Genomic DNA, 15657 nt, shown 5'->3' on the forward strand with positions numbered 1-15657 from the left:
AATGTCCTTGAAAGGGACCTGTATGGAGGTCGTGGTTTGATAGTATGGGGTGGGATTATGATCTGTGCACGTACACCCCTGCATATCTTTGACAGAGGAACTGTAACAGGTCAGGTGTATCGGGACATCATTTATCAACAGTATGTCCACCTTTTCAGGGGTGCAGCTGGTCCCACCTTCCTTCTGATGGATGATAACGCACGGCCCCACCGAGCTACCATCGTGGATGAATACCTTGAAATAAAAGATATCAGGCGAATGGAGTGGCCTGCCTGTTCTCCAGACCTAAACCCCATCCAGCACGTCTGGGATGCTCTCGGTCGACGTATAGATGCACGTCTTCAAACCCCTACGACACTTCAGGAGCTCCGACAGACACTCGTGCGAGAATGGGAGGCTAAACCCCAGCAGCTGCTCGACCACCTGATTCAGAGTATGCCAAGCCGTTGTGCGGCCTGTATACGTGTGCATGGTGATCATATCCCATATTGATGTCGGGGCACATGCACAGGACACAGTGGCGTTTTGTAGCACATGTGTTTCGGGACGCTTTTCTCAACTTATCACCAATACCGTGGGCTTACAGATCTGTGTCGTGTGTTTTCCCTATGTGACTATGCTGATAGCGCCAGTTTTGTGTATTTCCACGTTGTGTGGCACTACATTCTGCAATTATCATTAATTTATGAGCATGAGTGTACTTATTGTATGATTTACAGTTGATCAGTCCCTTTTTTTATCGCTCTTCTGACTGGTTTGATGCGGCCCGCCACAAATTCCTTTCCTGTGTACCTTTTCATCTCAGAGCAGCACTTGAAACCCATGTCCTCAGTTATTTTCCGGATGTACCCCAGTCTCTGTCTTCCTCTACAGTTTTTACCCTGTACAGCTCCATCTAGAACCATGAACGTCATTTCCTGATGTCTTAACAGATGTCCTGTCATCCTGTCCCTTCTTCTTGTCAGTGTTTTCCCTATGTTCCTTTCCTCGCCGATCCTTCGGAGAACCACCTCATTCCTTATCTTATCAGTCCGCCGAATTTTCAACGTTCAAATTTTTCCACTCGCTTCTGTTCCAGTTTTCTCACAATCGGTATCCCACTACCATGCAATGCTGTTCACCAAACGTACATTCTCGGAAACTTCTATCTCTAATTGACAGTAGTAGACTTCTCTTTGCCAGGAATTCCCTTTCTGCCAGTGCTAGTCGGTATTTTATGTCCTCCTTGCTCCGTCCATCATGGGTTATTTAGCTGCATGAGTATAAGAAATCCTTAACTTCATATACTCGTGACCACCAATTTTGATGTTAAGTTTCTCGCCGTTCTCATTTTTACTACGTCTCATTACTTTAGTCTTTGGTTAAAATGGCTCTAAGGACTATGGGACTTAACATCTGAGGTCATCAGTCCCTTAGACTTAGAACTACTTAAACGTAACTATCCTAAGGACATCACACACATCCATGCCCGAGGCAGGATTGGAACCTGCGACCGTAGCAGCAGCGCGGTTCCACACTGAAGCTCCCAGAATCGCTCGGCCACAGCGGCCGGCACTTTCGTCTTTTTTCGGTTTACTTATAATCCATATTCTGTACTGATTACACTCTTCATTGCATTCAATAGCTCTTGTAATTCTTCACTTTCACTGAGGATAGTAACGCCACCAGCGAATCTTAATACTGATATCCATTCACTTTGAATTTGTCTCATTCTTGAACCTTTTTTTTAATTTCTGTCATTGCTTATTCGACACATAGATTGAACAGTAGAGGCGAAAGATTGCATTCCTGTCTTACAGTCTTTTTAATCCGTGCACTTCCTTCTTGGTCTTCCACTCTTCTTTCTCCGCTCTTGGTTGCCTTGTCGGGTAGCGGTTCGGTCTGAAGCCCCTTGCCAAAGTTCGAGGGGCTCTCCCCGTCGGAGATTTGAGTCCTCTCTCGGGCGTGGGTGTGTGTGTTGTCCTTAGCGTAAGTTAGTTTAAGTTAAACGAAGTAGCGTGTAAGCCTAGGAACCGATGACCTCAGCAGTTTCGTCCCATAGGAACTTACGACAAATTTCCAAAATTTCTCCTCTTGGTTCTTGTACATATTGTACATACTCGTCTTTCCCTATAGCTTAACCCCATTTTTCTCAGAATTTCGAACATCTTGCACCATTTTACATCGTCGAACACTTTTCCCAGGTCGATGAATCCTATGAACGGGTCTTGATTTTTCTTCAGTCTTGCTTCCATTATCAACCGCAACGTCAGAACTCTGGAAGCCAGACTGATAGTCGTCTAAGAGATCCTCAGTTTTCTTTCAAATTCTTCTTTATGTTATTCTTGTCAGCAACTTGGATGCATGTGCTGCTAAGCTGATTGTGCAATAATTCTAGCACTTGTTCAATCTAGCAATCTTAGGAATTGTGTGTGTGATGTTTATTCATATATCACCAGCCATATAGTCTAGACGCCAACGAGAATATTCTTCTTGTTGCCATTTCCGGTGGAATGTTATCTGTACCTTCTGCCTTATTTGATTTTAAGTGTTCCAAAGCTCTTGGAAATTCTAATACTGGATCCCGTATCTCTTCCCTATCAACTTCTGTGTATTTGTCTGTCACATCATCACATCACACAAGTCCTCTCCGTCATAGAAACCTTTAATGTACTCTTTGTTCCTATTCCCTCTCTTTTACCAGTGGAATCGACCAGCTGAAATATTTCGCCTGTTATCCATGGTTTCTTCGCTGTTTCCTTCCTTGTACTTACGGTTTTCTTTCCAACTTCTGCAACTGCTCTTTTTAGAGATGTCCATTCATCTTCAACTGAACTGCCTACTGATCTGTTCATTATCGTAGTACCTATAGCCTCAGCGAACTTAGTGTGCCTTTCATTCCTTAGTATTTCCGTATCCCAGTTCTCTGCACAATGATTCTTCCTGACTAGTGTCTGAAACTTCAGCCTACTCTTCATCATTATCAAATTGTGATCTGAGTCTGTATGTGCTCCTGGGTACGCCTTACAATCCAATATCTGATTTCGGAATCTCTGCATGACCATGATGTAATCTGACTGAAATCTTTCCGTGTCTCCAAGCCTTTTCCAAGTATACCCCCTCCTCCTGTAATTTTTGAACAGAGTATTCACTGTTACTAACTGAAGATTGTTGCAGTACTCAATTAGTCTATCTCCTCTCTCGTTGTACTACCATGTCCACATTCTCCCTTCCCTTAAATCACATTACAATCCCCCATTAGTATTAGATTTTCATCTCCCTTTACGTACTGAATTACCCGTTCAATATCTTCATATACTTTCTGTTTCTCTTCATCCCCTGTTTGCGATGTCGGAACGTATACCTTTAATTATTGTTGTCGGTGTTGGTTTGCCGCCGATTCTAATAATAACAACCCTATCAATGAACTGTTCACAGTAACTCACTCACTATCTTACCTTCCTGTTCATGACGAATCCTACTCCCGTAATACAGTTTCCTGCTGATGCTCACATCACCCTATATTCCAGCAATCCGTATTTTCTGTCCATTTCACTTCACTGATGCCCAGTATATCTAGACTGAGCCTTAGTATTTCCCTTTTCAGATTTTCTAGCTTTACTACCTAATAATGCAAACTTCTGACATTCCGCGACCCGACTCATAGAACGTTATCATTTCATTTCTTATTCAATGTTTGACTCTTAGTTACCTCCGCCTTGGTAGTCCCCTCCCAGGAATCCGAATGGAGAGATCACCATGACACTTTTTCAATTACAGGCCACAGGTCCTGTGGATACACGCTATGTGTCTTTAATGCAGTGGTTTCCACTACCTGCTGCATCCCCATGCCGTTGATAATTGCTGATTCTTCCGCCTTTTACTGGCAGTTTCCCACCCGAGAGAGAGACTGTCCTGAACCTCTGTCCGCTCATCCGCCCTCTTTGACGAGATCGTTGGCAGAATGAGGCTGACTTCTAATGTCGGCGGTCCTCAGTTGACACAGCTGATTGCGTATTAAATTGGCTGAGATGAACATTTCTGTTATTCCAGGATAAGAAGTAACGCGTCGGCCGTCTCGCAGTACTTTCGTGGTATGGTGAGAGACACTGTGAAGCACAGGGAGGATAACGGCATAACGAGGAACGACTTCATGCACCTGCTGATCCAGCTCAAGAACAAGGGCTCCATCGACAGTGACAAGAGCGTTAATCACAAGGAGAACGAGGAGGAGGACAATTGGAGTGAGTGGACATGGCTGTTTGTTTTAATAATTCAGGCAGCATTGCTTTCACTGCTACAACTGCACTCTGTACATTCATCCATTTATTTTATTATAACACGCTGACTCCCGCATATACAGTGATGGATGTTTCACCGCCAGGCCAGTGTCACGCGTGCTGTTTCTGCTGTGGCCACCGGCGCGATCGCTGCTGGCAATGTGTTAATAGTATGGTGTCATCTCTTACATCCAATCAGGTGTTACCACCACATTATTCTTCATGATATTTGCTGAAATTAGCTCACCATTACATTCTTGCTGATCAAAACATTACTGTAAAGCGGTGGAATATGCAGGGTGGTCCATTGTTCGTAACCGGGCCAAATATCTCATGAAATACGCATCAAACGAAAAAACTACAAAGAACGAAACTCGTCTAGCTTGAAAGGGGAAACCAGTTGGCGCTATAGTTGGCCCGCTAGATGGCGCTGCCATAGGTCAAACAGATATCAACTGCGTTTTTTTAAACAGGAACCCCCATTTTTATTACATATTCGTGTAGTACGTAAAGAAATATGAATGTTTTAGTTGGACCACTTTTTTCGCTTGGTGATAGATGGCGCTGTAATAGTCACAAACATGTAAGTACGCGGTATCACGTAACATTCCGCCATTGCGGACGATATTTGCTTCGTGATACATTACCCGTGTTAAAATGGACCGTTTACCAATTGTAGAAAAGGTTGATATCGGGTTGATGTATGGCTATTGTGATCAAAATGTCCAACGGACGTTTGCTATGTATGCTGCTCGGTATCCTGGACGATATCATCCAAGTGTCCGGACCGTTCGCCGGATAGTTACGTTATTAAGGAAACGGGAAGTGTTCAGCCACATGTGAAACGTCAACCACGACCTGCAACAAATGATGATGCCCAAGTAGTTGTTTCAGCTGCTGTTGCGGCTAATCCCCACATCAGTAGCGCACAAACTGTGCGATAATCGGGAATCTCAAAAACGTCTGTATTGAGAATGCTACATCAACATCGATTGCACCCGTACCATATTTCTATGCACCAGGAATTGCATGGCGACGACTCTGAACGTCGTGTACAGTTCTGCCACTGGGCACAAGAGAAATTACGGGACGATGACAGATTTTTTGCACGCGTTCTATTTAGTGACAAAGCGTCATTCACCAACAGCGGTAACGTAAACCGGCATAATATGCACTATTGGGCAACGAAAAATCCACGATGGCTGCGACAAGTGGAACGTCAGCGACCTTGGCGGGTTAATGTATGGTGCGGCATTATGGGAGGAAGGATAATTGGCTCCCATTTTATCGATGGCAATCTAAATGGTGCAATGTGCGCTGATTTCCTATGTAATGTACTACCGATGTTACTACAAGGTGGTTCACTGCATGACAGAATGGCGATGTACTTCCAGCGTGATGAGTGTCCGGCACATAGCTCGCGTGCGGTTGAAGCAGTACTGAATAGGATATTTCATGATAGGTGGATTGGTCGTCGAAGCACCCTACCATGGCCCGCACGTTCGCCGGATCTGACGTCCCCGGATTTCTTTCTGTGGGCAAAGTTGAAGGATATTTGCTGTCGTGATCCACCGGCAACGCCTGACAACATGCGTCAGTGCATTGTCAATGCATGTGCGAACATTACGGAAGGCGAACTACTCGCTCTTGAGAGTGATGTCGTTACACGTATTACCAAATGCATTGAGGTTAACAGACATCATTTTGAGCATTTATTGCATTAATGTGGTATTTACAGGTAACAGCATGCGTTCTCAGAAATGATAAGTTCACAAAGGTACATGTATCACATTGGAATAACCGAAATAAAATGTTCATAACGTACCTACGTTCTGTATTTTAATTTAAAAAACCTACCTGTTATCAACTGCCCGTCTAAAATTGTGATCCATGTCTTTGTGACAATTACAGCTCCATCTATCAGAAAGCTAAAGAGTGGTTCAACTAAAACATTCATATTTCTTTACGTACTACACGTTTATGTAATGAAACTGGGGGTTCCTTCTTAAAAAAAAAAAGCACTTGATATCCGTTAGACCTATGGTAGCGCCATCTAGCGGGCCAACCATAGCGCCATCTGGTTTCCCCCTTCCAGCTGGACAAGTTTCGTTCTTTGTAGTTCTTTCGTTTGACGCTTATTTCGTGAGATATTTGGCCCGGTCACGATCAATGGACCACCCTGTATATATACACTTTTAGGCAAAAATAGATTGCTACTTACTGTAAAGATGACACGTTAAGTTGCAGACACTTACAACTCAGACACATACACATTAGATTTCGGCCACAACAATCGTCAGGAAAAGAAGCAGATACTCACACACATTCATTCATACAAGCAAGCACACCTCACGCACACATGGCCGCCCCTTCGTCACCCATTACCACCCCTTCACCACAGTTCTGATTAACTATCATAATGACTGAAATAAGGGACATCCTACCCAAGATCCTTCCTACCCTTCCTAAAGTTGTTCCATCGTCCACCGAAACGCCACGTCATCAAGGCCATCCCTGTGCCAATCCCAATTTCAACCTTTTGCCAGAAGGCCCCAAGTTCAAGACCTGCCCAATACACCCACCCAGCACTTCCTATTCCAGTCCTGTCACAGGCTTATCCTACCATGATACAGGCCAGATCACCTGTGAAAGCAGCCATGTCATATACCAGCTCTGCTGCACTCATTGCACATCTGCATCTACGTAGACACTCCGCAAGCTGCCGTACGGTGCGTGGTGGAGGGTACTCTGTACCACGACTTGCCATTTCCTTTTCTGTTCCACTCACAAATAGAACAAGGGAAAACGACTGTTTTTTTTGCCCTCATATGAACCCTAATTTCTCGTATGTTATCCTCGTGGTCCTTACGCACAATGTTTGTTGGCGGCAGTGGAATCGGTCGGCACTCAGCTTCAAATGCCGATTCTCTAAACTTTCTCAGTAGCGTTTCTCGAAAAGAGCGTTGCGTTCTCTCCAGGGATTCCCATTTGAGTTCCCAAAGCACCTCTCTAACTCGTACGTATTGTTGGAACCTATAGCTAAAAAATCTAGCAACCCACCTCTGAATTGATTTTATGTTTTCCTTTATTGCAAGCTGGTTCGGATCCCAAACACTCGAGCAGTACTCAAGAATAGATATTACCAGTATCCTATGTGCGGTCTCCTTCACAGGTGAACCACTCTTTCCTAAAATTCTCCCGATAGACCGAAGTCGACCATTTGCCTTCCCTACCACAGTTTGCAAATGCTCGTTTCATCTCGTATTGCTGTGCAACGTTACTTCCAGATATTTAAACAACTTGACTGTGTCAAACAGGACAGTACTAATCCTGTATCCGAACATTACATGGTTGATCTCCTACTCATCCGCATCAACTTACATTTTTTCGCATTTGGGGACAGTAGTAATACTGTACCCGAACAGTACAGGGTTGATCTTCTACTCATCCCCATCAACTTACATTTTTTCGCATTTGGGGTTAGCTGCCAATTTCCACTTCTGGAGAACCGAATGTGGGACTATCTTAACTGTACAATAGACTTGAGATGACAAAAGTCATGGGATACCACCTAATACAGTGTCGGACCTCATTACGCCTGGCATAGTGTAGCAAGTCAACGAGACATGGACTCCCTGCTGCCTCTATAGAACTGCGAAAGTGCTGCGAATGCAGGTTTTTGTGCACGAACTGATCTCTCGATTATACCCCATAAATATTCTATGGGATTCATGTTGGGCGATATGAGTGGCGACATCGTTCGCTCGAATTGTTCGAAACGTTCTTCAAATCAGTCGTGAACAATTGTGGCCCGGTGACATGGTACACTGTCATCCATAAAAATTTCATCATTATTTGGGAACAAATGAATGGCTACAAATGAAGTAGGGTAACATAACCAGAGGACCCGGTCGATTCTATGCAAAGACAGCCCACACCATTATGGAGCAACCAGCAGCTTGCACAGTGCCTTGTTGACAACTTGGTTCTATGGCTTCGTAGGGTCTACACCACACTCAAACGCTACCATTAGCTCTTTCCAACCGAAAGCGGGATACATATGACAAGGCCACAGTTTTCCAGTCGTCTAGGGTTCAACTGATATGGCCACGAGCTCAGGAAGGACGCTGCAGGCGATGTCGTGCTGTTAGCAAAGGCACGTTATGTCGTCCAATGCCATAGACTATTAACGCCAAATTTTGCCACACTGCACGGATACTTTAGCTATACGTCCCACATTGATTTCTGCGGTTATTTCATACAGTACCGTTTGTCTATTAGGCACTGACAACTCCACACACACGCCGCTGCTCTCGGTCGTTATGTGAGAGACGTCGACTACTTCGTTGTACGTGATGAGAGGTAATGCCTGAAATTTGGTATTCTCGGCACACTCTTGACAATGTGGGCCACGAGATATTTACACTACCGGCCATTAAAATTGCTACACCACGAAGATGACATGCTACAGACGCGAAATTTAACCGTCAGGAAGAAAATGCTGTGATATGCAAATGATTAGCTTTTCAGAGCATTCACACAAGGTTTGCGCCGGTGACGACACCTACAACGTGCTGACATGAGGAACGTTCCCACCGGATTTCTCATACACAAACAGCAGTTGACCGGCGTTGTTGTGATGCCTCGTGTAAGGAGGAGAAATGCGTACCATCACGTTTCCGACTTTGATAAAGGTCGGATTGTAGCCTATCGCGATTGTGGTTTATCGTATCGCGACATAGCTGCTCGCATTGGTCGAGATCCAATGACTGTTGGCAGAATATGGAATGGGTGGTTTCAGGAGGGTAATACGGAACGCCGTGCTGGATCCCAACAGCCTCGTATCACTAGCAGTCGAGATGGCAGGCTTCTTATCTGCATGGCTGTAACGGATCGTGCAGCCACGTCTCGATCCCTGAGGCAACAGATGGGGACGTTTGAAACACAACAACTATCTGCACGAACAGTTCGACGACGTTTGCAGGAGCATGGACTATCAGCGCGGAGACCATGGCTGCGGTTACCCTTGACGCTCCATCACAGACAGGAGCGCCTGCGATGGTGTACTCGACGACGAACCTGGGTGCACGAATGCAAAACGCCTTTTTTTCGGATGAATCCAGGTTCTGTTTACAGCATCATGACGGTCGCATCCGTGTTTGGCGACACCGCGGTGAACCCACATTGGAAGCGTGTATTCGTTATCGCCATACTGGCGTATCACCCGGCGTGATGGTATGGGGCGCCATTGGTTACACGTCTCGATTACCTTTTAACATTTTAATGTTCGGATAATAAGTTGCCGTCTCTTTATCTAAGAATAAATGATGAATGCAGCTAGTCTCTATCTCTGTGTATTGTCTTGTCTGTATAGACGTGTATCTGTTGCCTTTAAGATCCCTTCACCTTCACACACAAATCTATACAGTAAAGTAAGGCCCTCCCCGTTCTTGGCTGATCCGTGATAAGACAGGCGGAAAATTAGACTAATGGAGGATTATTAGTTTTATCTCTATTTTCATTCGCTCTCTCTCTTTCTCTCCTTTATCTATGCACAGTTTTTAATATAATTTTTCATTACGTGAAATCAGCCAAATAGAATCTTTGGTGGAGTCCTTCTTCTTGGTAATCAGCGGCTGGCTTGCTGTAAGAGATCTTTAAATTTATTGTTACTGTTAAACACTGCAGTCAGTCGGGAGAATCAATCGTGTGGACAATTTGTTCCTTTTACGAATTCCAGATGTGTACGAAGCCTTTTTGGACGATTTAACACAGACTCAGTGATTGCAGGCTCTCTTCGACACAGCTGAAACTTCCCCACTAATTACAGGGCCAACGTGATCATCAAATGATTCAGAAAGAACTCAGTCGTTCATTCACTCCAGAACAAAAAAGTCACAAACCTTATTTATGGAGGAAATCGTGTATTAAATCCATCTCCATTCCATGTCCAGATCTCCGGTGATTCCACGCCTTAATTATTTTCCTTTTACAGTCTCTTTCTCTTCAAACAAACCGCTAGCGGCACACATGTTAATTGGCTCGCTTTAGCGAGAAGAAAAGCAGAATATGTATCTCTGAGAAACACGTCAATCCCTCAACAGATACTCCAGAAGCTGTCCTAGTTACCACTCTAACAACCATGGGGAATGCATGTATACATCTCTGTTATTTCAGAGAATAAACGCACTAGAAAATACTTTGGCGTCGTCGAGCTGTCGCCGCATATATTACGAGAAAATCAGATCAGATAACTTTTCCAAAGTGAATGAATGTGGGTGGTTTGATTGAAAATGATTAATTGGTGCGTGGTAGAGGGTATTTTCTGTGGGGACATTACAACCTCTTGTTCGCATTGACGGCTCTTTGAACAGTGGACGTTACATTTCATATGTGTTACGACCTGTGGCTCTACCCTTTATTCGATCCCTGCGAAACCCTACATTCCAGCAGGATAATGCACGACATAATGTTGCAGGTCCTGTACGGGCATTCTGGATACAGAAAATGTTCGACTGCAGCCCTGGCCAGCACATTCTCCAGATCTCTCATCAATTGATAACGTCTTGTCAATGGTGACCGAGCAACTGGCTTGTCACAATACGCCAGTCATTACTCTTGTTGAACTATGGTATCGTGTTAAAGCTGCATGGGCAGCTGTACCTGTACACGCAATCCAAGCTCTGTTTGACTCAATGCCCAGGCGTATCAAGGCCGTTATTACGGCCAGAGGTGGTTGTTGTGGGTACTGATTTCTCAGGATCTATGCACCCAAATTGCGTGAAAATGTAATCACATGTCAGTTCTAGTATAATATATTTGTCCAATGAATACCCGTTTATCATCAGCATTTCTTCTTGGTGTCGCAATTTCAATGGCCAGAAGTGTAATTCCCTAACGATTTCGGAACTGGAATGTCTCATTGCGTGTAGTTCCATCTATCATTCTGCGTTCAGAGTCTATTAATTTCCGTCGTGCGGGCATAATCGCGTTGAAAACCTTTTCACGAGAATGACCTAAGAACAAATGACAGCTTCACCATTGCTCGGCTCTTTTATACCGTGTGTACCCGATACTTTCGCTATCTGTATATGTGCATCGCCGGTACTCCTCCTCTGTTTTTGCACGTACAGTAAAGGCATCTGTATCGCTGATACACGCAAGCCACTCCACTTGAGCAAGGTCCTGTTAGGGTCACATAGAATAAATCCAATGTAGAATTATCGCCTCCAGGCATAACATCAAAAGCTAACCAACGTTATGGGGCAGGATACCAGTTTTCAGTGGCATTGACATCAGCGTTGCTGCCGCTCTATGGGAGACTCTTAACAACGAGTAGTGGTTACGAGCTTTTAATACGTCTACATCTACATCTATACTCCGCAAGCCAACGTACTGTGCGTGGAGGAGGGTACCTTGTAGCACTACTTGTCATTTCCCCTCCTGTTCCATTCGCAAATACACTCCTGGAAATGGAAAAAAGAACACATTGACACCGGTGTGTCAGATCCACCATACTTGCTCCGGACACTGCGAGAGGGCTGTACAAGCAATGATCACACGCACGGCACAGCGGACACACCAGGAACCGCGGTGTTGGCCGTCGAATGGCGCTAGCTGCGCAGCATTTGTGCACCGCCGCCGTCAGTGTCAGCCAGTTTGCCGTGGCATACGGAGCTCCATCGCAGTCTTTAACACTGGTAGCATGCCGCGACAGCGTGGACGTGAACCGTGTGTGCAGTTGACGGACTTTGAGCGAGGGCGTATAGTGGGCATGCGGGAGGCCGGGTGGACGTACCGCCGAATTGCTCAACACGTGGGGCGTGAGGTCTCCACAGTACATCGATGTTGTCGCCAGTGGTTGGCGGAAGGTGCACGTGCCCGTCGACCTGGGACCGGACCGCAGCGACGCACGGATGCACGCCAAGACCGTAGGATCCTACGCAGTGCCGTAGGGGACCGCACCGCCACTTCCCAGCAAATTAGGGACACTGTTGCTCCTGGGGTATCGGCGAGGACCATTCGCAACCGTCTCCATGAAGCTGGGCTACGGTCCCGCACACCGTTAGGCCGTCTTCCGCTCACGCCCCAACATCGTGCAGCCCGCCTCCAGTGGTGTCGCGACAGGCGTGAATGGAGGGACGAATGGAGACGTGTCGTCTTCAGCGATGAGAGTCGCTTCTGCCTTGGTGCCAATGATGGTCGTATGCGTGTTTGGCGCCGTGCAGGTGAGCGCCACAATCAGGACTGCATACGACCGAGGCACACAGGGCCAACACCCGGCATCATGGTGTGGGGAGCGATCTCCTACACTGGCCGTACACCACTGGTGATCGTCGAGGGGGCACTGAATAGTGCACGGTACATCCAAACCGTCATCGAACCCATCGTTCTACCATTCCTAGACCGGCAAGGGAACTTGCTGTTCCAACAGGACAATGCACGTCCGCATGTATCCCGTGCCACCCAACGTGCTCTAGAAGGTGTAAGTCAACTACCCTGGCCAGCAAGATCTCCGGATCTGTCCCCCATTGAGCATGTTTGGGACTGGATGAAGCGTCGTCTCACGCGGTCTGCACGTCCAGCACGAACGCTGGTCCAACTGAGGCGGAAATGGCATGGCAAGCCGTTCCACAGGACTACATCCAGCATCTCTACGATCGTCTCCATGGGAGAATAGCAGCCTGCATTGCTGCGAAAGGTGGATATACACTGTACTAGTGCCGACATTGTGCATGCTCTGTTGCCTGTGTCTATGTGCCTGTGGTTCTGTCAGTGTGATCATGTGATGTATCTGACCCCAGGAATGTGTCAATAAAGTTTCCCCTTCCTGGGACAATGAATTCACGGTGTTCTTATTTCAATTTCCAGGAGTGTAGAACCAGGGAAAAACCACTGTCTGTACGGCTCCGTATGAGCCCTAATTTTCGAATCTTATCTTCGTGGTCCTTAGGCGCAGTGTAAATTCACCAACTGCGACATTATCGAGTACACAAACAATGATCCAATACCGTCAAATGTTTTTTATTCCAGTCTCTGATCACAATATCAATTCATTAGACGATGACCGGTTTCAGTCCGTAATTACCATCCTCAGACTTTTTTACACCATGTCCTAAAGTGATAAGGCCATAATTAGATCGTCAAAACATATAAATATAATCAGCACAGCATCGTCACATTGATCTAAAGTAAGGTGTGGAATAGGCCACATCGTCCACATAGTGATTATTGCAACTGTGAAACCGGTCATCGTCTAATGAATTGATATTGTGATCAGAGACTGGAATAAAAAACATTTGGCTGTGTAAATTGGGGGCAGTAGAATCATGTGGCATTCAGTTTGTAACCTCCCCGCAAAATTTTTGAAAAGACAGTAATTAAATGTGAATGGGCATAGACCCAAAGTGTAACCTCCCCGCAAAATTTTTGAAAGGACAATAATTAAATGTTAATGTGAATAGACCCCAATGTGACTTCCCAGCAAAAATAAAAGAAAACTCAATGATAATGAAAATGTGCCAGAGGTTAGTTCCCCACAAGATTACTGAATAATAATGACCCAAATGTAAACTCAAAACAAAAATTGAGAAATGAACATTAATCATTAAACCCACAATAATGGTCGCTAAGTGTAACCTCCCCACAAAAATAAAAGAAAATAATTAATTAAATGTAAATGGGCATCGAGCCAAGTGTAACCTTCCCGTAATTATTTTTAAATGATATGAATTGAATGAAAATGCAAATAGTGCCAAATGTTAGCTTCCCACAATAATAAAACCCAATGATAATAAAAATGTGCAAAAATGTTAAGCCCCCATAAAATTATCGTTAAGGTGAACTGATAAATTTTATAAGGGCAGCTGCGCTGACCTTAGGCCCTGTGCAATAATTAATCTGATAATTTGATTCTGGGAGGAAAAGCATAGGAAATATTGTTTCAATTGGAATGATTCTTTTCTTAAAAAAGATTGCTTTGAAAACAAAATTATTATTGGGGGCATTTCTTGAACAAATTAATTACAATTGACGTACATTACATTATCAGATGTGCGCAATGCTGCTTCATTACCTTATTTAACAATATACCTCGTCCCGAACCTTGACCTGAGACCCATGTCGACGCCCACCGACTCCTCACACACACAACTCCGACTGAGTACAACTCGCAACTGAACTACATGCTCTCGCGACTCGCTACGTGCAACTACTGCGTCCAACTCGGAACTGAGCTCTCGCGCAGTCAAGCGCAGACTAGCAACGATAAACAACTCTCTGGTCAGAGATTCTGTCATGCCTCGCCATCGCTGGTTGAAACGTACGCGTTTCATAACCCTCCACTGGGGGGGGGCAAAAATTTGGCAGCGATGGTGAGTCATTTGGACTTGCCATGAGCAACAAATTTTTTCAGAATTAATTAACTTTACAATTACAGCATATATACAGATATAGAACATGAAGTAAATATGGTGCACATGCACCAAGTACAAAACATATTAGGCAATGACAAAATGTGAGTACAAAACATATTAACAAATGACATAAGTGCAGACGCACTGAAAAACTCTTTAGCATTTTCACAACAAATAGACATAATGGCAAAAAATCATATTAACAAGTGACATAAGTGCACATGCACTGCAGTTCAGAACATATCAGCAAATCAAAATGTATATACAATGATTAGTAATCATGTTAGAAAATGACAAAAGTGCACACGCACTGAAATTCAGAATATATCAGCAAATCACAAAATGTATATACAATAAGTAGAAATCATGTTAGAAAAATGACAAAAGTGCACATGCACTGTAGTTCAGAATATATCAGCAAATCGAAATGTACATACAATGAGTAGTAATCATGTTAGAAAATAACAAAAGTGCACTCGCACTGTAGTTCGAAAAAAAAATGTATAGGCCATGAATACAAATGATGTTAGCAAAAAATGATTTTCACTATGTTACAAGAATTAGGATAGGAAAGGGAAGGACTGCATCATGGTTATAGCACTTGAGGTTGCACGCAGCTGCACTGAAAGTCCATATCTTTCCACAGAAGTACAACACCAAGACAGATAATCTGAAGTTCTTTTCCAGAAGTATTTATCAGCGTACCCAAGACACTGAAATGTCGTAGTAATATTCCATGTTATCATTTTGGCAGTACATCAGGTACACCAAACAGTGGGACCATAATAACGTCTCCATCGCTCACGGTGGTGGACAGCATGTCGTGTCAACACCACGCTCTTACAAGGCACACCAACGTAGAATTAGTGCAAAAACCAAATATAGTGCTCCATGATCAAGAGGATATACAGGAAAAATGGATATTGCAGTAATTCAGGGTAGTTAGGTCAGAAAGTGAAGGACATTAAGTCACATACTAATCT

The 15657-nt window shown here is 44.5% G+C and overlaps 1 protein-coding gene across 1 annotated transcript in view; it reads left to right on the forward strand.

Annotated features, from left to right (window-relative positions):
- Nucleotides 1-15657, forward strand: part of LOC126484200 (cytochrome P450 6k1-like) — a 135570-nt gene that overhangs the window by 73093 nt on the left and 46820 nt on the right. Inside the window, exon 5 of the mRNA XM_050107612.1 lies at nucleotides 4033-4223. Coding sequence (XP_049963569.1) covers nucleotides 4033-4223 — 191 coding nt within the window. The remainder of the gene's footprint in view (nucleotides 1-4032; nucleotides 4224-15657) is intronic.

The sequence above is a fragment of the Schistocerca serialis genome, chromosome 6 (assembly GCF_023864345.2).
Source record: "Schistocerca serialis cubense isolate TAMUIC-IGC-003099 chromosome 6, iqSchSeri2.2, whole genome shotgun sequence".
Classification (NCBI taxonomy): domain Eukaryota; kingdom Metazoa; phylum Arthropoda; class Insecta; order Orthoptera; family Acrididae; genus Schistocerca; species Schistocerca serialis.